We start from the raw sequence: 21278 nt of genomic DNA, 5'->3' as shown, positions 1-21278 counted from the left end.
AATAATGCATTGCTTGGCTCCTTTGCTAAGGGTTAGATTTCCCATTTTGGGAGCTCCCGGGCATCTTTAGTTTGCCTATTTTTGCTCGAGCTTTTTGCATTTATTGGGTGCTTAAGGTTTGTCCATTGTAACAACAGTGAGGGCATGACAAATCTCTACACATCAAGGACTAACCTTCTCAGCCTTAATGGCTAAACACCAACATATGATAGGGTTTTCAACTTGATTCAAACAAAGTATGATTTTCTTTTGTAATTCATTTTTTATTTACATCTTATTTTGTACATTTATCCGAAATTTGATCCTCACTTGTAATTTTTTTTGTTGAATGGATATTATTTTTCTAAAAAAAACCCTTACCATTGAATTGAAATAAAATAAAAGTGTATTTGCATATTATGTTTAATCTTTCAAAAACGAAAAACAAAGATACTTAGTAGCATTATAATTACACTTGTAGACCATTGTAGATACATGAAATAATTATATGAAATTGCAATAAGACTTTGAATTCAAGTAATCTACCAACAGAGTCGGTGTCCCTTGGCTTGTAACACCAACTCATTCAAGGCAGGCTCTGTTTGTTTCATTGAAAATGGTTTTCGAAAAATATTTTCTACATTTTCCTATTTTTGTTTCATGAAAAATAATTTTGTCAATGAAAAAAATAACTTACAAGTCAACGAAAAATAAGCTTTTTTTCCTTTTAGAATGACTTACCTTTTATGAGTGATTTTATTTTTATATAAAAATTATCTTAAATCAAGTTTAATCTTAATATGTTATTAATAAATTTTTATTTTTAAAAATATTTAAAATTAATAAAATATTATAATTTTCAATATTATTAAACATACATATTTAATTATCTATATGTAACCATATAATAAATTATTAAGATAATATAGAAAATAAATTAATAATGGATAATTTTATTCATCGTTTTCTTATACAATGCCTAGAACTACTCATAACTCCTCCCCATCCCTTAATATAGAAGAAATTAATGCCCTTCAACATGCTCGAACCCACGGTCTCCGGCATGTGCAACAATGTCGATGCCAACCGAGCTAAGTCGACAATTATATTCATCATTTTCATTTATATATAGAAACCTTAAATAGTTATATTAAGTCACGTGACTCTTCAAGTTTGTTTGCAAATTAACTAGCAAATTCCCTTCCAAAAAGAAAAAAAAGTGCTAAATATAGTAAGTAAAACTTGGTCATATTATTTACCCACGCTAATTAAAATAGAAATGTTTAGTTGGTTGTAATTTGGCCTTACTCTCTCTATATAAGATGGTTTGAAACAAAACAAAAGACAGAAATCATTCTCTCTTTGAAGTAAATAAAAAGAAAGTATGGCTATTCAATTTAATTTTTTTCATCCATGTTAATACTATTAATTTTATCAATATCATCCGCTGAAGGTCAAGGAGGAGGAGGTGGTGTTATTGATGTTGTTGCAAAGTTTGGTGCAAAGGCAAACGAGAAAACAGATTTGAGTAAGGTAAGCAAAATATCATAGAACTTTATAGTTAGCAAATAAAAGCATGCATAACTATTTTTCCAATCTCTTATCTTTATATGTATCTTTTTTTTTTCTTTTTGGGTTTTAGCCATTGTTGGATGCTTGGAAAGAAGCATGTGCCTCGACATCTCCGGCAAAAAGTGTGATTCCTAAAGGGATATATTTTTTAAGTACAGCTACCTTAGATGGTCCTTGCAAGGCTCCTATAGAACTTCAAGTTCAAGGCACTTTGAAGGCTCCGGCAGACCCTGGTGCTTTCAAGGAGCCTAAATGGATTGCATTCAATAGAATTGAAAATTCCAAATTGTCTGGCGGAGGAGTTTTCGACGGTCAGGGAACCGTTGCTTATAAAAGGGAAGATTGTGAAAAGCATGATTATTGTGATTCACTTCCTATTGTAAGTTCTTTACTTATTGAAAAGTTATGACTTTTGTTTTTATAAATAGAATTAAGTAATAATTATTTTTTGTTTCATTCTGAAATTAAACAGAACCTAAGGTTTGATTTTTTAACCAACGCAATGATACAAGGTATAACTACCAAAGACAGCAAGCAGTTCCATGTTAATGTTCTAGGATGTAAAAACATTACTTTCGAACATTTCATCATATCAGCACCTGGAGATAGCCCAAACATAGATGGGATTCACATCGGGAGATCAGATGGGGTCAATGTTCTTAACACGGAGATAAAAACTGGTGATGATTGTGTTTCAATTGGGGATGGCTCCAAAAACTTGGTTATCAATGGAGTAACTTGTGGACCAGGACATGGTATCAGTATTGGCAGTCCCGGATTGTTTAAAAATGAAGAACTCGTTGATGGAGTTACAGTAAAAAATTGTACCTTGACTAACACTTCAAATGGTGTTAGAATCAAAAGTTGGCCAGGTGCTGAACTCGGCACTTGTTCGAACATTCACTTTGAGGATATTACCATGACCAATGTCAGTTCTCCTATTATAATTGATCAGAAATATTGCCCATGGAACAAATGCAAAATAAATGTATGTACATATTTATCAAAACCGTAAGAGAGCAAAAAGAGTTAAACGGTCATTGAATCATTATTTTTTTGATGCAGGAAGAATCAAAAGTTAAACTAAGCAACATTAGCTTCAAAAACATTCACGGCACTTCGGCGCTTCCAGAAGCTGTCAAGATTATTTGCAGCGCTACTTTGTCCTGTGAAAATGTGGAACTTGCGGACATTGAAATTACGCTTAGTGGAACGAATGGACCTACAGTATCACAATGTTCGAATGTGAAGCCTAAAGTTAGTGGCAAACAAAATCCAGTTGCATGTTCCGCCCCTATTGCAGCAAAACCTACCCCGGTTGCTTAATCAATAGCATAGATATAAATTTTTTTGATGAGGTTGTAACTCCTGTAATTATTTTTATTTGGAAACAAATTTTGTTTTGTTTTACATTCCATGTTATTAAGAATATTTTTCTTAAACTTAATTATTTTTAAAAATACACTTCAACAAAAAATATTGCAATGTGATAACATTTTATGCATTTTGGCTTACCATATAATTACTATTAAAATACTACTAAACCAAATACTATTTAATTATTTTTTTATTTATCTAAATTTTTTGTTTTTTATTTATAAAATTGGCATAATAAAAATTTTAATCCTCAATATTTATACATTGTATCAATTTAGCTTTGATTCTAAAAGTAACTTTGAACTTTTACACATTGTATAATTTAATTTTTTTATAGTTTTTTTTATGACTCTTTCACCTTAAAAGCTAAAAAAATAAATTTATCAATTAAATTTGATCCAAAATATATTAAAATTAAAAATATAAAAATTTAATATGATAATTTTATCTTTTCTTATTGTTTTAAATTTAACCTTGAATGTTACAAACAAAAGCAAAATGGTAAAAAATACAAAATTGCACTATATAAATGTTAAGGAGTTGAATTTTTTAGAATCAAGATTAAACTGGCACAATGTATGAACGATGAGAGCTAAAATTACTATTATGTCAATATTAAAAGCTGTCAAAGTTGTATAAAATGTTTGGCAATGGAATCTATCAAACTGGTTGAATCAAAAATCGACGGTTTAACTTGTTCAACCACTTGTTCAATTATTGACATTAAATATAATTATCGCTTGAAAATTTATATATAATTTTTAAATTTTAAATGATAATACCTTAAATTCAAAGACCAAAAGGAATTTAATTGTCAAGTTCAAACGACAAAGTAGATAAAAAAAAACCTAACAGCCAAATTCTTAAATGATAACACAATTCTCCAAGCACTTTTTGGAACAAGGTTGCCAGCTGTTATTGGAGGTTCTTATGCTTATGTTATCCCAATAGCCTATATAATAAACGACTCGTCATTGCAACGAATTAGTGACTCCTCCTTCGGCTTACATACTAAGCCATGGCATTGGCTGGCAGGTTGGACAATTTAACATAACTATTAATCAAACAAGCCATTCTCAAGGAAAAATCAGGAACAAGTTACCCAAAAACCATCGTATAACCGAACAAAATCCTCCCTACATTAAAAACTCAAACATTATGAAACTCCAACTTAAGGCCTCGTTGGCCTTACAATAAGAACCAATCCCTCATTGGCAATCCATTGAATGAATGCATTTATACATATATATGTTTGTCAGGTGGTTGATTTTTGTAATAATTTTGCAAGGGACTGGGATAATGATTGATGGACTATTCGGAGCGGTCACCAATTCTACAGTTTCCTTGTAAGATATGCTTTTAGACTAGCCATTGGTGCAAGCTGCTGGTGTTGTATTATTCTGCCATGTTGATATCATTGTTATGCTTCAGGGAAAAAGTCAGACTCCTAGGATAAACCCGAGTTGGAAGTCGCCGAGTTGATTAGAAACTGCTGGCTTCATGATGTTTTTCTCTATATTTGGTATATGTCCAACATTGATATGCTCGATCTTTTCTATATATATTTGAACAATCATACTATATTCATATTTGACTATTTTTTGAAAAGAAATAAATATTCAGGAAATATAAAGGGTTAAATTACTTTTTGAGATGTGAACTTGACAATTTTTTCCATATTGTTGAACCCTAAACTTTAAATTTGACAAATGTTTCTACTTTGGGGCCTAAATTTTTTTATCCAAATCAAACCTTTAATTTTGCAATTGTTCTCACATTGGGGTTTGAATTTTTTTCTTCAAGTTAGTCCTTAAAAACCCTAGAGTTCAAGCCCCAATGTGGGAACAATTTTCAAGTTTAAGGACTAACTAGGACAAAAAAAAGTTCAAGCCCCAAAGTGGAAATGAATACCTTTTTCAGGTCTCAATGCGAGAACAATTTACTAAGCTCGGAACATATATGATATTTAATCTTAACATATATGATATTTTGTGCAGGAAAATTTGGAGGAGTGTTTCCATCCATACCTTTCCCCATCTTTGCAGCACTTTATTGTATGCTTTTCGTCCTTGTAGGTATGTATTAATTTTAACCATACCTACCCATTTTTATCCCAACCTTAGATTTTCACATCCTGGAAACCAGGCTATAGTATTGACATTAAATTATAGATTAAAAATAGAGTAAATAGAAACCACGTTAGTAATTAGGACTAAATAGGAATAATAGGGAAAGTAGTGAACTCAAATAGGTAATTGGGACTGATGGTTAGTGGGGGGTTTATTAAAACAATGCTTCTCATGTTGCATCTGGTAGTTAATTTTCCTTCAAAATTTTCTTGTGCATTACATTATCTAAGCAACCAAGCACCATTTTCTTCTTTAAATTCTCAAGTAAAACACCAACTTTTTCTTCTTAAAATTTGGTTCGGTTATTGAGCGGACCACTCGAGAGTCACGAAGGATAGTAAGACCGAAGGTAAACAATCTATTTTCATATCAAATCTACATGAAATGCTTTTGACTAAAGTATCTACGGTTTAGTTAGGAAATATAAATAATGTTTGTTTTTTTATGATCTGGCTTCATGAAAATGGTGGATTGAAGCTAGCAAAGCTAAGAAATGTTGTTTAAAATGGTTTTGTTCTTGAAGAAAGTGATGAACAGTGATTGATTCTTAAAGGAAAGAGTTAGGTGAGATTAACATTTAATTAATAGTCTAGATCTACAAATATATGTAAGTTAGGAGGGTTAAAAGTTAGGAAATGGGGTAAGTATTAGAACAATAAAAATCTGCAAGAGATAACGTAAGTAGTGGGCTGTTGTTGAGTAGAGAATGAATTAAAATGTTTTAGACAATATGTTATGTGTATTTATTCATGCGGAGCTGAAAATACCGGAGGAGCATCGACTAGCAGAAACAAAGGCAAGGAAAAGGTCACATAATCAACATTGTGGTGAACAAGGTGAGTACACTATATACTGCACTTGAAAACAAGGTTTCGCTCTACTGAAAGCAAGTAAGACGTGCGAATCCTGTCTTCATGTTGTGGATTGAACATGAACATGTGCGAACCTCTTCCATGCATTGTGCAAACCTCATCCATGTGTCGTGCAAACTCTTAGCATGAATCTATGTGCGTGTGTTTTTACATGCTATGTGAACCCTGAGTAAAATGTATATATGTGTCCAGGGTTAGGTTAAATATATAATATATATATATAGGCGTTTAAAGTTTTTTATATAGTATAATTTGTGTGTACTGTTATATATTATTTATAGGTTTGTGGCTTTTAATTTATATAATATATATACATGATGTAAAAGGGAATTGTAATATACAATGAATACATGTGCAAAGGTTATTATAAATAATATATGTACATATTTTTACATCTAAAGGGTTTTGTGTATTATATGTATGCATGCGTGGGTTTGAATATAAAATATATATACATACATTTGCATTAAAAAGTTCTGTTCTATCTATTATATATAAATGTATATATATGCAGTGTGCGAACCCTAAGTTTAGTATGCTATTTTTTTATACTTAATGTTATGTTTATGCGAGCTTAATGCTTTGCAAGTTGTTCTATGACGTGTTGTGGTACTGTGAGCTCTATTAAAATTTGTGAGCCTAAAATGACGTGACCTGTAAATGTGTATTATTGTGATATGTTGGCATTGTGAATTTTTGGAACTATTGGATATAGTTGGCATGCCATAGGATTATGAGTGCTCACCTATGTAATGTGATAGGGCGCTTAATGCTTTGCAAGCTATTCTATGACGTGTTGTGGTACTGTGAGCTCTATTAAAAATTGTGAGCCTAAAATGACGTGACCTGTACATGTGTATTACTGCGTTATGTTGGCATTGTGAATTTTTGGAACCATTGGATATAGTTGGAATGCCATAGGATTGTGAGTGCTCACTTATATGTGAATTAGTGACATACGAATCGATTGTATGCAAACTACCTACATGTAGAACTATTTATGTTCGAATTGTTATATGCGATTTGTCTATAAGTGAGTTGTTTAGTATGTGAATTATTTATGTGTTTTCTTCTATTTTGTACATGTGTATTCACTGAGCTTTCCCAAGCTCATCTCTTTACTTTCTTCTCCCCTCACGATAACTAGTATGCGGGATAACAAGGAGGGCAACAGTTCAGTGATCTATTGCACAAACTTTCTTTTTACAGTAATTGTGCCATACTTATAAACCCCAAGAAGGCAATGTGGGACATTTCCATGCTAGAGACTTGGAATGAGACTTAGATCATCTTAGACAATTTAAAAATAAATTTTTTAGAGGGATGTAATTGGATTTTTTGGTCTATTTTAATTCTTGGGATTTTTTAATCTTAGTGTTTGCTTGTTTGGTTCAATTTGTTGTATGAATTATATGATATTGCCCATATGAAATAACGAGACATTTTGCAGCTAGTAGAGCTTGCTGAAATCTAGGTACGCCTTATTCCGCTTATTATATGACTTATAGTTTGATTTAGAAAAGCATGCTTTGAGGAGTAAATGCTTGTATGAAATATTTTGTATATGTATGGTCAGTATGGATGGTTGGTGTGATTTGTGGTAGTTTTTTTGGAAAGTCACCTCGGTGGCTAATGTGTCGCTCGAAGTTTAGGTCGGACTGTCCCGACCAAGTTTAGGGTGTCATATAGATCTTTACTCAATTAATCCAAATTCGAGTCCGGTTTAAATTTTTTACCATAAAAGGTCATATTAGTTGAAGAACTTGATAACTTTTCTCTATTTAATCCTTAAATTTAGATTCCATTAAAGTATACTAAAATGATATTATTAAATTCCGTTATACCATCACATGATTTTTTAAAATTAATATTTTAATATATTTCTTGTATTTTTTAGATTTTAAAATTTTAGGTGATGGCGTTGTAGATTAAAAGTGTTACATCATCCGAATACAAGTTCATGCCAAAAATTCCCAATTTTGTCTAAGACAAATATGGACCAAGATGAAAATAATTTATTTCATTTAGGACTAAATATTGGTTTATCCCATCTTAGTAACCTTAATGAAAATATTGTTGCTTTGTTGATTGCAGGTTCCATTAGATTATTGTGTCTACAATTCAGAAACATGAATTGCATGAGAAACCTTATCATAACAGGATTATCACTCTTCTTAGGGATTTCCATCTCTCAATTCTTCAACCAATATTGGAACCCATCCCACCATGGCCTCACTCACACCGATGCAACTTGTGTAAGTTTTTTTTATGTTTTTTTTAAAACTCCAATCCCATATTCTTCAATGATAAAAGAGGGTAAAAAAGTGAATGATTTTTGTAGTTCAATGCATTTGTGAACAACGTGTTCTCATCATCGGCGATGGTAGGACTAACGATGGTTGTGACCTTGACAACACGATAAAAGTGGAGAAATCGATCAAAGATAGAGGGATTCCATGGTGGGTTAAGTTTAGAAAATTTAGAGGAGATAATAGGATTGAATAATTGTATACTTTTCCTTTTAATCTTAATAGGTTTTTTCCACCAACCTAAATATCCCAAAATTAGACTTGGTATTTGCATATATTTAACTACTCTTTCCTTTGATAAATATGAGTAGTAGTATATGGCAATTCATGTAATTTTTCAAAAATATTTTATGAATTATTTATTAATTTATATAATTTAAATTTTTATTTTTTATAAATATTTTTGTATTAATGACAATTGTTTCTACTTTGGGGCCTGAATTTGTTTATCTAAATTAAAACTTAAATTTTGCAGTTTTTCTTACATTTGGTTTTGAATTTTTTTTTGTTCAAGTTAGTCCTTAAAAACCCTAGAGTTCAGGCCCTAATGTGGGAACAATTGCCAACTGTAAGTACTAACTTGGACAAAAAAAAGTTCAAGCTAAAAAGTGGGAACGATTACCTAATTCATTATGGCGAATCTTATCCCCTAAAGTTACAGCAGAGTAGATTGAAGTTTCAAGTCTTATCTCCCTGAAGTTGTAGTGGAGCAGATTGAAGTTATAGATTTTATCTTCTTGAAGTTGCAGTGGAGTAGATCGGAGGTAGCAAATCTTATCTCTCTGAAGTTGCAGTAGAGCAGATTAAAGTTATACACCTTATCTCCTCGAAGTTGCAGTGGAGCAGATTAAAAATAAACAAATCTTATCTCCCTGAAATTGCAGTGGAGCAGATTGAAGATAGGCTACAAATCTTATCTCCTTGAAGTTGCAGTGGAGCAAATTAAAGCCGCAAATCTTATCTCCCTAAAGTTGCAGTGGAGCAGAATAAAAATAGTGAATCTTATCTCTCTGAAATTGCAGTAGAGCTGACTTAAAATTACAAATATTATCTCCCTAAAGTTGCAGTGGAGTAGATTAAAGATAGTGAATCTTATCACTCTAAAATTGCAGTAGAGCAGATTGAAACTACAAATCTTATCTCCTTGAAGTTGCAGTGGTGTAAATTGAAGATAGTGAATCTTTTCTCCCTGAAGTTGCAGTGGGATGGATTGAAGTCATTATGGCAAATCTTATCCTCCTGAAGTTGCAGCGGAGCAGATTGAAGTTACAAGTCTTATCTCCCTGAAGTTGCAATGGAGCAAATTGAAGTTATAGATCTTATCTTCTTGAAGTTGCAGTGCAGTAGATCAGAGATAGCAAATTTTATCTCTCTAAAGTTGCAGTAAAGCAGATTAAAGCTATACACCTTGTCTCCTCGAAGTTGCAGTGGAGCAAGTTAAAAATAAACAAATCTTATCTCCCTGAAATTGCAGTGGAGCAGATTGAAGACAGGCTACAAATCTTATCTCATTGAAGTTGCAGTAGAGCAGATTAAAGCCGCAAATCTTATCTCACTGAAGTTGCAGTGGAGCAGAATGCAGATAGTGAATCTTATCTCTCTGAAGTTGCAGTAAAGCAGACTGAAAATTACAAATCTTATCTCTCTGAAGTTGCAGTGGAGCAGAATGAAGATAGTGAATCTTATCTCTCTGAAGTTGCAGTAGAGCAGACTGAAAATTACAAATCTTATCTCTCTGAAGTTGCAGTGGAGTAGATTGAAGATAGTGAATCTTATCTCTCTAAATTTGTAGTAGAGCAGATTGAAACTACAAATCTTATTTCCCTAAAGTTACAGTAGAGTAGATTGAATATGGTGAATCTTTTCTCCCTGAAGTTGCAGTGGAGCATATTGAAGTTACAACTATTATCTCCCTAAAGTTACAGTGGAGTGGATTGAAGTTACAACTCTTATCTCCCTGAAGTTGCAGTGGAGCGGATTGAAGTTACAACTCTTATCTCCCTAAAGTTACAGTAAAGCGGATTGAAGTTACAACTATTATCTCCCTGAAGTTGTAGTGGAGTCAATTGAAGTTACAACTCTTATCTCCCTAAAGTTACAATGGAACGGATTGAAGTTATAACTTTTATCTCCCTGAAGTTGCAGTGGAGCAGATTAAAAAGAGTCGTGTTCCTAACTTACGGAATATGGCTTCTTTCTAAAATCGAGATAGTCGAATATCTACTTTAAAATAAATAAAAAATAAGATTTTAGCGTTTGTTCTCATTTTCGAGGATTTAAGGCATTGTGACTTAACTTACGAGACATGATCATTTCTTCTCGATTAACTTGAAATAAGCCCATTTTCGTGAAAATTAATTTAGTTAAGTAATGTCCTAATAAGGGATCGTATTTTAAATTCTCTTCTAATTCTCAATTTTCTACACTAAAGACATCAAGTAATCAATTAGGTACCAATTTTAGGCGTAACGAGAGTGCTAATCATTTTTCGTGCATAATTGACTCCCGAACCCATGTTCTGGATTTTTGTAAACTGAAAAATATTATTTTAATAAATCAAACATTTTATTAAAACAATCGAATTACGAGATGATCCGATCACACCTTATAAAAAAGATTGGTGACGACTCAATTTTTATTTTTCTCAAATAAAAAGTCAATTTAAAAAAATGGTTTAAACAAAAATTATATTCAATTGTTAACATTATTAAATCTTTATCAATTTTACTAATGTCATATTTTTAAATAAAAAATACAAAATAATATTATAATAAAAATAAATTTAACATAATAAATTTAATAATACTAACAGCTAAAACTAGATTTTTGATATCTACAAAATAAGAATTTAAAATTATTATTTAATTATTATTAATTCATAAATAAAAGTACATGACGAACCGGACCCTATTCAATTTTATGCTAATCTTATTTAATTATTATTTAAATTATTCTCTAAAAATTATTATTTAAATTATGCATTCAACGGTGCTTTATAAAAGAAATTTACTTCTCATTGATATTGAACATGTAAAATTTGTATTTACAATTGTAATTAAACGTATAAACTTGTGATGAGAAAACTCTGATCAAATTACAATTATACAGTTGTGATTGAATATTTGGTCTACAATTCTTAAGTTGTGATTGAATTCGTTCGTATTTAATTAATTAAAAATTAACTCCAAAATCAATTAATTGAATCGAACGAACTCAATGTCTGAACTCATGATCATATTTAATCTTTGAAACTACTCAAATTTGTTCGATATTTCAAGCTCATTCATAAACAAACTAAATTCGATTATTTTTCCAAAGCCTCAGATATCAAATTGACATCAAAATAATAATTCAGTCGGTAATTCCAACTATAATTTAAGAAATCATCACAGGCTTCAATAAATCCAATCCTTAATAACAATACATTAGAATTTTTTTTTAATGTAATCGCCGAAAACGGCTACGTAGATCAAATTCAGATCCACAGGTTCCTATCAGAACGCGAAACATGAGATTTATTTTGGTCCAATCATAGCATCGCCGGTCATTGCTTTTTTTTTCTTTTTCGCTACCGGCGACGTGGCATCGGGCCTATAAAAATGAAATATTCAAATATCAAAAAGCGTACCCTTCAGAGACCCGTTTCAAATCACCCACACAACGTAACAAGCTTTCATGGAAAAGCCGCCCGCGAAGGTTCCCGGTCAATGATCTAGCACCTAAGAACAAGAATCAGAGGACTGACATTGAAGGATGGGAAAACGGAGGATTTTTCCTTAGCTAGTTGCCGTTGCTAGTTTAAAGTGTCATACGGCACTTCCTATCCATGGGTTTTCTTCCTCATTGGGATTTCGCTCCATAAATCAAACACATTAATTTTTTTTTTTTAAAAAAAGGGAGGACAAACCTAGATTTTTCATGCTTTTAATAGTTATGAGAATAAGAATGGCAATTACTGTGTCAATTTATAGAGGGCAATGAAATCAAAAACCCTACATCTCTAAAAAAGGCGCGACTGAAATTCAAAAACTTCTTTGAAAAATGGCCGAAAGGAGGTTTCAGGCTTGTATTGAATAGGCCCAAAACTTTGCTCTGGCCCATGATAATTCAAACTCCATTCTTCACGCAATATAAATCCGACAAATCAAGAACCCACTCGAATTCTAGTGTTTTTGACAGTTTTTGAAATATAAATAAAAAATCACAGTTATTTAATCAAGTCAATTTTTATTTTTATTTTATTTATGATTATTTTTAATTATTTATGGTATAAAAATAAATATTTTATATTTAAAATAGTCAACATAATTTAAATTACATATATTAAATTATGATACACTTATGTAATGAGTAAATTAAAATTACGTAACAAATATATTTATAAAAAACTTATATAAATAAAATATAAAAAATTAGTTGAATAGTAAAATATATATGTGTGAAAAATTAAAAAGGTATGGATTCAAATCTCATTATATGTATATATTTTTCAAATTTTTATATAAAATATATAAAATGACAAGAGCATACTCAAAATAATACAATTTACTTTAAAAAGTAAAAATATTTTCATCTTTTTTCAACTGAGTTGATAGACAATTAAGCTGCCGCACCAACTCTATTAAGAGCTATATAATAAGTATAGATAATTATTTTTTAATATATATAAGAATTATTGATTAATTTTTTATTTACTTAAAAATTTAATTTTATTTAGAAATAAACATGTGAAAAACTTTATTAAATTATTTTAAAATTTATAAAAATAAATTTTATTTGTTAAAATAAATTCAAAAATTTGAAAACCAAAATAAGACCGAATTCAACCCAACAAAATTATCATAACGGTTCGAAAAACCTAATGAAATGTTTTTTTTATTTTTTATAATTTGTTGAACTAAACTATTTTTCATATATTATTGTAAGTTTGAAAATGTATTATGTTTAAAATCGGGTCAAACATGCACCTTCCTACCCATAAATTGACCTTGTAAAATAAATATGCACTTTATATTCAAACATGCACCTTGTAAAATAAATATTTTTATTTAATTTAAAGGTAAATTATATCAATAGTCACTCAACTTTGATGCAGTTGATAAAATAGTCACTCTAGTTTCAATTCAATCACAACTTTCGAAAAATAACAAAACAATTCTTTTAACCATTTAATTACAAACATAACAGAAAAGTGATATGGCATTTAGCGAACTCCTTACTATCATTAACTGGCCAGTTAGAGAGTTAGTTGTCATTTAAACAGCCTCATAACCCTAGTTGGGTGGTAGAAAAGAATAAGAGAAAAAGAAGAAAAAGAGCAAAAATAAAGATACCCTAGCTACGACTGTTTTGTTCCTCCAAGGTGAAGTCACCACCTAGTTTGCTGCTATTCGTTGAATCTTTGTCCCTTTTTTTCTTCTCTTATTCTCCTTTCTTTTTCTTTTTTTTTCTCTTAACTCTAGTCACCGTCGTTCATTGCCTTCTCTGGCCAACCGTCATCACCAAATGGCTCCTCTTTGCCTCTTCTCAATCTCACTTCAGATTTCCCAACCCGTAAAACCCAAAATGGGTGTGGGTTTCTTCTCTTTTGATTCTCTTCTTTTTTAGGTTTTTTTTACTTCTCTCTTTTGATGCAAGCCAATTTGGGATTTTTCTTTTCTTTTTTTGCTGGTTTGATTTTGGATGCTTGCTATTTGGTATTTTTGTTTTTGTTGGTTTTTGTTGTTTTGTCGTTGATTTTGATTTGAAACTTCATAACATCCCACAAGCAAGACCAACCAAACCAATACCAATGTTTGGATCATTCTTATCGAAGGAACAGACGTTACAGGGATTGTTGTAGTGGTTGATGATGTTTTCATGGTAAAGACATGGAAGAATCTAAACGGGTTGTGATGAGATCTCTCTTGACGTTAGCCCAAGCAACCGTTTCGCGGCCAGCCTCAACATTTTCGCCGTCGATTTTCAATTTTCACTACCAAAGAAAGAGTTTTTCTAAGTTTTGTTGGGCTCAATTGAAGTGCGGTTACATCAAAGGTGACTGAACGAAACATATTTCATCAAAATTATTCTTCACTCATGATCTTGAGAAGAAAGGTGACATAAAAGTTCAACAAATTCGTTCTAGTGATAAATTAACAGATCTTTTTATCAATGCATTGCCAACTTCAATGTTTGAAATACTACTACACAAGATTGGAATGCGTCAACTGAAAGATGTAATGTGATATTGCCATTAGAGGGAGTCAAAAACACGTTGCACTCTTTTTCATTAACCAAGGTTTTGTCATATTAGGTTTTCCTAGTAAAGGTTTTTAACGAGAACACTTGTAATAAGAGATTGTGTACTTTTTTTCCTTCATTAGGTTTTTATCCCACAAAGTTTTTCCTAATTAAGATTTTAATGAGTCACATTTTTATTTAAAAAACAATCAAGGGAGAGTGTTGTAAAAACATTAATAATAGATGTCTATAACCCCTTTAAATATTTATTCAAGTAATGAGATAAAACTCTCTACTTCATTTATAACCATAAAATGTTTAAATGAAATAATTAAGAAGACTTCACTTACATTTATTGATTGAATGTAAATCTGCTTATAAATAAAGCATCTTGAAAGTGAAAATTAAATAATGAAGATTCCCCCTTATTTTTCATCTATCTTTTAGTTATTATTATTGTTTTAGTAAATTTTCTATAACAATTCATTTAATTTTTTGTATTTTTTGTGATTATTAAAGCTACTATTTGTAAGGTGGCCTAAGGTTATCAAAATTATTATAAAAAAAGAAGTTACTAAAATTAGTAGTTGATACAACATTTTCCATCGCATAAAATTTAGCTCAAAAAAGAATAAAAACAAATTTGACAAAATGTGTAAACGTTAATGGTTAAATTGATAAAATTTAACATTTTAGCCAATATTTCCATTAAAAGATGTCATATATATAAGGACTAGATCAAATTAGTCTCTCTAGTATTAAATGGATCAATTTAGTCTATATACTATTAAAAAATCAAACAAGTCCAAATTGCAACCGAGTTAATATTTATTATGTAAAAAATGTATTGAAAATTATTATTTTTCAATTGCAATTCAATTTAGAGGTGATCATGGGGCGGGGCGGGCCGTGTTCGGCCTGGGCCCAAAAAATTCTAGCCCATGTCCTAGGCCCGGCCCGAAATATGGGCCTGAAATTTTGTCCATGCCCGGCTTGGGAAAAATTCCTAAGCTCGAGCTCGGCCTGGCCCGACCCATTTTTTTAATAAACACCAAAAATTTATTTTAAAAATAAAAAATAAAAAAAAGTATTTTAAAAGTATTTTAAAATTAAAAAAATAAAAAAATATATATTTATTATATTCGGGCCGGGCCGGACCCGGGCCAAAAAAGTGATGCCCGAGGCCCGGCCCATTTTCTAAACGGGCCTCATTTTTTGCCCAAACCCATATTTTGGGCCTATATTTTTACCCGAACTCTCCTATATTTCGGGCGGGTCGTCGGGCCGGGCTGCCCGGCCCATGATCACCTCTAGAATTTCAATTCCAAACAATTTCATTTACAGAATCGTAATTTTTTAAAATATTAACTTTGTTAAACAATAAATGATATTGTTTAACTAATAAATGCTAACTATATTTCAATTTGGCTTTATTTGATTCTTTTTAATAGTACAAAGATTAAATTGATCTATTTAATATGTTTTGGACTATTTTGGTTAAGTCCCTATAGTGGAACCTCTCATATACATTCACCTATAATTACAAGTTCAATATAAGTTTGAATAATCAAACCATTATAAACGGATTATCTGAGTAACCACCAAATAAAATCAAATCATTACAATACAAACAGACTAAGAACTGATACAATCCAAATTAAAGCTAACAAACTGGAACTAATTAGACTAAAACTCCTATGCATATTATTACTTGGGGATCTACATATATAATTGTTCATATTAAATAAATTTTATATAGATGTATAACAATACATTTACTAGTTCAAATAAAAATATCAAAATTCAAACTTCGAATTTGTATTTAGATACATGCTTCTGATTGTATTTTAAAAGATATAAGTTATTTTAATTTTATGGAAAATATATATTCATTTAATTTGTTTTATTTTTGGTGATTATTAAAGTTACTATTTTGTAAGGTGGCCTAAGGTTATCAAAATTATTATAAAAATGAAGTTACTAAAACTAGTAGTTAATACGACTTTTTCCATTGCATAAAATTAATGGCTTTCTCATTTTAGATTTTTTTTTCGATAGTAATCTATTTTTTAAAATGAATAATCATAAATTTAACTATAAATGCTTATATCTTTTGTTAAATTGGTATTTTTTTTAGTTAAACTGAGTCAAACAAATAATTTAAAAATTACAAAATATTCAAAAAAAATAAATTAAAAAATAAAAATGTTCATAAATTTTTTTAAAAAAATAGCATGAAGTACACATGGATTGCCATACAAATTACCATGTTTAAAAATTTAACAATTTAGTCAATATTTTCATTAGAAAAACAACAATTTAATTTTCTTTAAATTGTTATGGTAAAATTTGATTCTTTTTGAAATGTTAAAGGTCGAATTTAGCTCAAAAAAGGAATATGAACAAATTTGACAAAATATGTAAACATTAAGAGTTAAATTGACAAAAATTAACTGTTTTAGCCAATATTTCTATTAAAAGATGTCCTATATTATAATGATTAAATCAAACTAGTCCCTCTATTATTAAATGGATCAATTTAGTTCATATACTATTAAAAAAATCAATTAAGTCCAAATTGTAACATAGTTAACATTTGCTATATAAAAAATATCTTGAAAATTATTATTTTTCAATTGCAATTCAATTCCGAACAATTTCATTTATAGAATCGTAAATTATCTAAAATATTAAATTTGTTAAATAGTAAATGATATTGTCTAAACAATAAACGTTGACTATGTTCTAATTTAACTTTTTTTTTATTCTTTTTAATAATACAAATATTAAATGAATCAATTTAATAGTAGAGATCAACTCTTTATAAAAGACCTCTCATGTACATTCATCAAAATATCTCATGATAAAATTCTTAAAAAATATCTTTTATGGGAATTTTTAAAGTTTCCGTATTTTATAAGAATTTTAATATGAAGGGGAGGATCTTTCCACTTTTGGAATTGGATGCTAAAAAAGATCATTTGAAATTACATTGTCTCATCTTATCTTGTTATTTAAAAAGAATTTCGTTTTTCTATATAAAAATATAACATAAATAGAAAACAAATATATATGACATGAATAAAATATCAATAAATGCATCCAAGACAAGGAATAATAACATTACACTTCATCAATGATGAAATAAAATAATGAAAGACCTATAAATAAATACTAATGATTTTATTTAAATGTGAATCTTAAATCTCAAACTAAAATTTAATATTAACTTTAAACCTAATATGTTGTGTTGTTATTCATTGGTAGTGTACAAAATTCATGTATTCACGTCAAATGTTATTTGGTAAAACATAACACATGTAAAATTAAATTATTTTATTCATTATCAGTAGAGTGTAAGAACCCTATAAATGGTTATTAAGTTATTATTCTACTTTTAAATTCATTTATAAAAAAATTCCACTCTTAACAGTGTACTATATAATAATAGTAATGTAATATTTGAGGTAAAAGTATTATGGAATCTTTTGAGTAAGGAATACGATTATATTTTGTCCCCTTTACCCTAAATATAGATAATTTGGTCCATTTACATAAGATTAAAGTGTAAAATGATGATTTTTATTAAATATTTCGTTTATTTTTACAGATAAAAATTAGTGTAACTGACAAATAAAGTGCATTTCATGCTGACATATAAGGACCGTTTATAAACAATAAAAATGGATATAATTTTTAATAAAAGAATCAGTTTATTTTTTAATTTGAAGTGTAATGATTAATTTCTTCATTTTTTTAAGTAAAAAAATAAAATACTTAATAAAATATCTTTATAATACTTTTATTAAAATTTGATGTTGATTTTAATAAAGTTAATAATTTGTATGAAAAATATCACACATCAAACATTTGTACCAATTATCAAACTATATCATTCATATATATTCTGCCAAAAAGTAAACCTATGATTCTTTTTTCTTTTACCTAAAAAGAAATTTATGATTCTCTTTTTCAGCTTTTGGTTATGGGAGGAGGCTACTGCCTACTGGGAAGCTTATCTTATTGTTGTTATTATTATTTATAAAAAGGAAAAAAATATTGGCCCACCTGCATTACCAACAGAGGGATGTTGAAAGTACAGTGGAAAAGTATTGGAGGCCTATCAGTGAAGCGCACATGAACTCCACAGTGGACACACTAACACCATCAATCTCTTAACTCCAACATACCAATCATAAAACACTTGTTCTTTTTTCTGATTTTCATATACCTACCCAATAGTAAGTAATTGTGTGAATCTCATGGAGGTATCTGTATCAAGTGTTAAATTGTATTTATAACACTCTAAATTTGACTTAGATATTACAGTCAAATTTGGAGATGATATCGTAAATCGATTGAAAATTTGAAATTTATTTGTTTTTGAAAAAATCATCGTTTAGCATTCGTTGCTTAAAATCCGGTTTGTTTGTAAGCCCATCTCTCTTAATTGATTATCAAAAATGTTGTTTATATAGAAAAGTTTATTTTAAAAATATTTGAGTTTGCAGCGAAAAGTCTTATTTGAATTCAATTTTGAAAACATGATTTGTAATTTAAAAATCAACATTTTGCAAAACAAGTTGTAAACCCACCAAAAAAGATAAAACAGTTAAAAATCAAAATGTAAAGTCCAGAAATTTAAACAGTCTAAAAATTTAAACAGTCCCAAAATGGCCAAAGACAGTCCAAATTTTACAAACCATGTAAAAAAAAAACAAGACATCATAACCGAGCTCCCATCGCACGAATTCGCCTAAGTCTGAGGGTTATCTGAAAGTGACAGACATTCAGAGAGTGAGTTTTTGAAACTCAATGTGTAACATAGTGAGTTTTTGAAACTCAATGTGTAACATATTATTTAAACAACAGAAATTATTCAAGCAAATATAGCATATGTTGAACATATAAGAGCAGTACAGATGGAAAAATATAATCCCAACACACCATATGGGGTATGAGACATCCGTCCAGCCCTACACACCATTTAGTGTCGGTATAACACTATTCAAACTCAATTTGTAACCTCCATCTGCTACACACCAACTTCAACTATCCCAACACACCATATGGGGTATGAAACACCCATTCAACCCTACACACCACTTAGTGTCAGTATGACACTTTCAAAATATTTGTAGCTTAACTGCCAAACCAATAAGCGAATTATCGCTATGTACAGAAATAGATGTGGCTGTGTCACCAATTACAGCAAATAATTAAACTCCCCACACTTCCTCCAGTACACAATTCTCATCCCTAATACAAATGCAAAGCTAACAGATATTAGATTTATTTACGATGTACATGCTTATCATGACAAGTACATAACATACATAATGTTTTCTTCAGATTAAAAATTGCATATTACATATTTTACTCATAACACTTCATTTCAGACATACGAACAAATATTCAATTTTACACTAACAGATGGCTAGAATTCACGTGTTATAACTTAATTAATAACATACTAACCCTATAGAAAGCCTACGTTCGATCCAAGCACTGTTTACGACCGTAGAGAAAAATTCAAAATTTTAGACCCACACACACGTGTGGCCCACAAGGGCCAATTGGCCCAGACCGTGTGGCTCAACAGTTCACACACGGCCTGTCACACACAACCGTGTGGCGTCGATAGTGTCGATTTACAGCTTTCGTCGTTTGCTATTTTTCGGGCTTCTCACTACACACCTGATACGATTTCGATACGAAAGCAACCATAAGATATATAACACCTAAATTGATAACTATCACAACCAAATTAGTAACAGTTTACAAAACTTAACAAAAATTCAACCACAACATACTTAATGAACCCCCAAAAACGCATTCGAACACTTACCCCAAAAGAAATCAGCAACAAACTAGCATCTAAGTCGCTGGAGGACTGCCGATTGCTTCTTGTTCTTCTCCTAAAAACGTATCGAAATCATTACAAAAACCCAAAACACAAACTTAATACAACCCCAACGCCTAAAAACATTTAAAACCCACACATATACGAGAGAATGAAAAGAAAACTTACCCCACGATTTGCAGTCAACAGAACAAGAATCAAAGTTCCAAAAAGAATTTATAGTAACAAGAAAAGAGAAAGAGGATATAGTAGTGCGAAAGAACTCAGCAAGAAAGGTAAAACAAAATTAAAGAAACGTGGAATTGGGAAAGGAAAATAAATGGTAACAGACTTGAAACAAGAATAATAAAATGATAAACAAATATTAAAGTTATGAAGAAAAACAAGAAACAAATTTTGACTTTTGATTTTGCTGGCAGAAAAACAAAACAAATGAATTAGGCAATGGAAAAGTGGGGAAACGTGGGGAATAGGGCAAATTTTGGCAAAAAGAAAGAAATAAAATAAAATAAATACTAATTAAATTTAACTAAAATAAGAAAAGATAATAACAAAAATGATAATATTTTTTAAAAAGATTCCAATCCTACTCAACAATCTGATAAGTTATCAGATTTTCTCCACATACAGAATTCGATTAGACCACAACTACTACATGATCGACTCAAACGGAATTAGCAAATATTTTACCATTTTCCTCCCACAGAGATTCAAACATAAGACCAAAGGGTAAGCTAACATTTTACCGTTGAACCAACAAGCCCATTCTAATATGGAAGGACTGAAAATAAAATTTAAATCAAAAGACCAACGTTAAGGATATGGACAAAATAGTAAAATTTTCAAAAAATGAGATTTGAACTCATGACCTCAAACACACATTGTCAAAACCATTTTTTATTTTTGGAAAAAAAATAAAAATTAGTTGTCGACTTTAAAAAAAACAAAAATTGGG

General features: G+C 30.1%; 1 protein-coding gene, 1 long non-coding RNA gene and 3 other non-coding genes across 7 annotated transcripts; 1 reads left to right on the top strand and 4 right to left on the bottom strand.

Annotated features, from left to right (window-relative positions):
- Positions 1-1346: 1346 nt before the first annotated feature.
- Positions 1347-2961, top strand: LOC107956609 (polygalacturonase-like). The gene is made up of 4 exons (XM_041097464.1): positions 1347-1512; positions 1622-1930; positions 2024-2539; positions 2617-2961. The coding sequence occupies exons 1-4, from the start codon at positions 1393-1395 to the stop codon at positions 2875-2877; spliced, it is 1206 nt and encodes a 401-aa protein (XP_040953398.1). The 5' UTR covers positions 1347-1392; the 3' UTR covers positions 2878-2961.
- An 8589-nt stretch (positions 2962-11550) lies between these two features.
- Positions 11551-11634, bottom strand: LOC121219733 (small nucleolar RNA snoR77Y). The gene has a single exon (XR_005916624.1). It is a non-coding gene; the product is annotated as a small nucleolar RNA snoR77Y (small nucleolar RNA).
- A 43-nt stretch (positions 11635-11677) lies between these two features.
- Positions 11678-11830, bottom strand: LOC121219742 (small nucleolar RNA snoR2/U65). The gene has a single exon (XR_005916633.1). It is a non-coding gene; the product is annotated as a small nucleolar RNA snoR2/U65 (small nucleolar RNA).
- Positions 11831-12021: 191 nt separating this feature from the next.
- Positions 12022-12087, bottom strand: LOC121219744 (small nucleolar RNA U49). Its single transcript, XR_005916635.1, has one exon. It is a non-coding gene; the product is annotated as a small nucleolar RNA U49 (small nucleolar RNA).
- Positions 12088-19092: 7005 nt separating this feature from the next.
- Positions 19093-20819, bottom strand: LOC107953979 (uncharacterized). Of its 3 annotated transcripts, none has more exons than XR_005916109.1 (4): positions 20492-20819; positions 20309-20378; positions 19408-20157; positions 19093-19233 (listed from the first exon to the last, which is right to left on the bottom strand). It is a non-coding gene; the product is annotated as an uncharacterized lncRNA (long non-coding RNA). The 3 variants fall into 3 exon arrangements; XR_001699388.2 differs by having other exon boundaries at positions 19939-20157; positions 20492-20810; XR_005916110.1 differs by lacking the exon at positions 19093-19233 and having other exon boundaries at positions 19562-19719; positions 19939-20157; positions 20492-20811.
- Positions 20820-21278: the final 459 nt, after the last annotated feature.

The sequence above is a fragment of the Gossypium hirsutum genome, chromosome D07 (assembly GCF_007990345.1).
Source record: "Gossypium hirsutum isolate 1008001.06 chromosome D07, Gossypium_hirsutum_v2.1, whole genome shotgun sequence".
In the NCBI taxonomy this organism is placed as follows: Eukaryota; Viridiplantae; Streptophyta; class Magnoliopsida; order Malvales; family Malvaceae; genus Gossypium; species Gossypium hirsutum.
The sequence above is the reverse complement of the archived record's forward strand: the minus strand, read 5'-3'. Positions and strand labels throughout refer to the sequence as shown.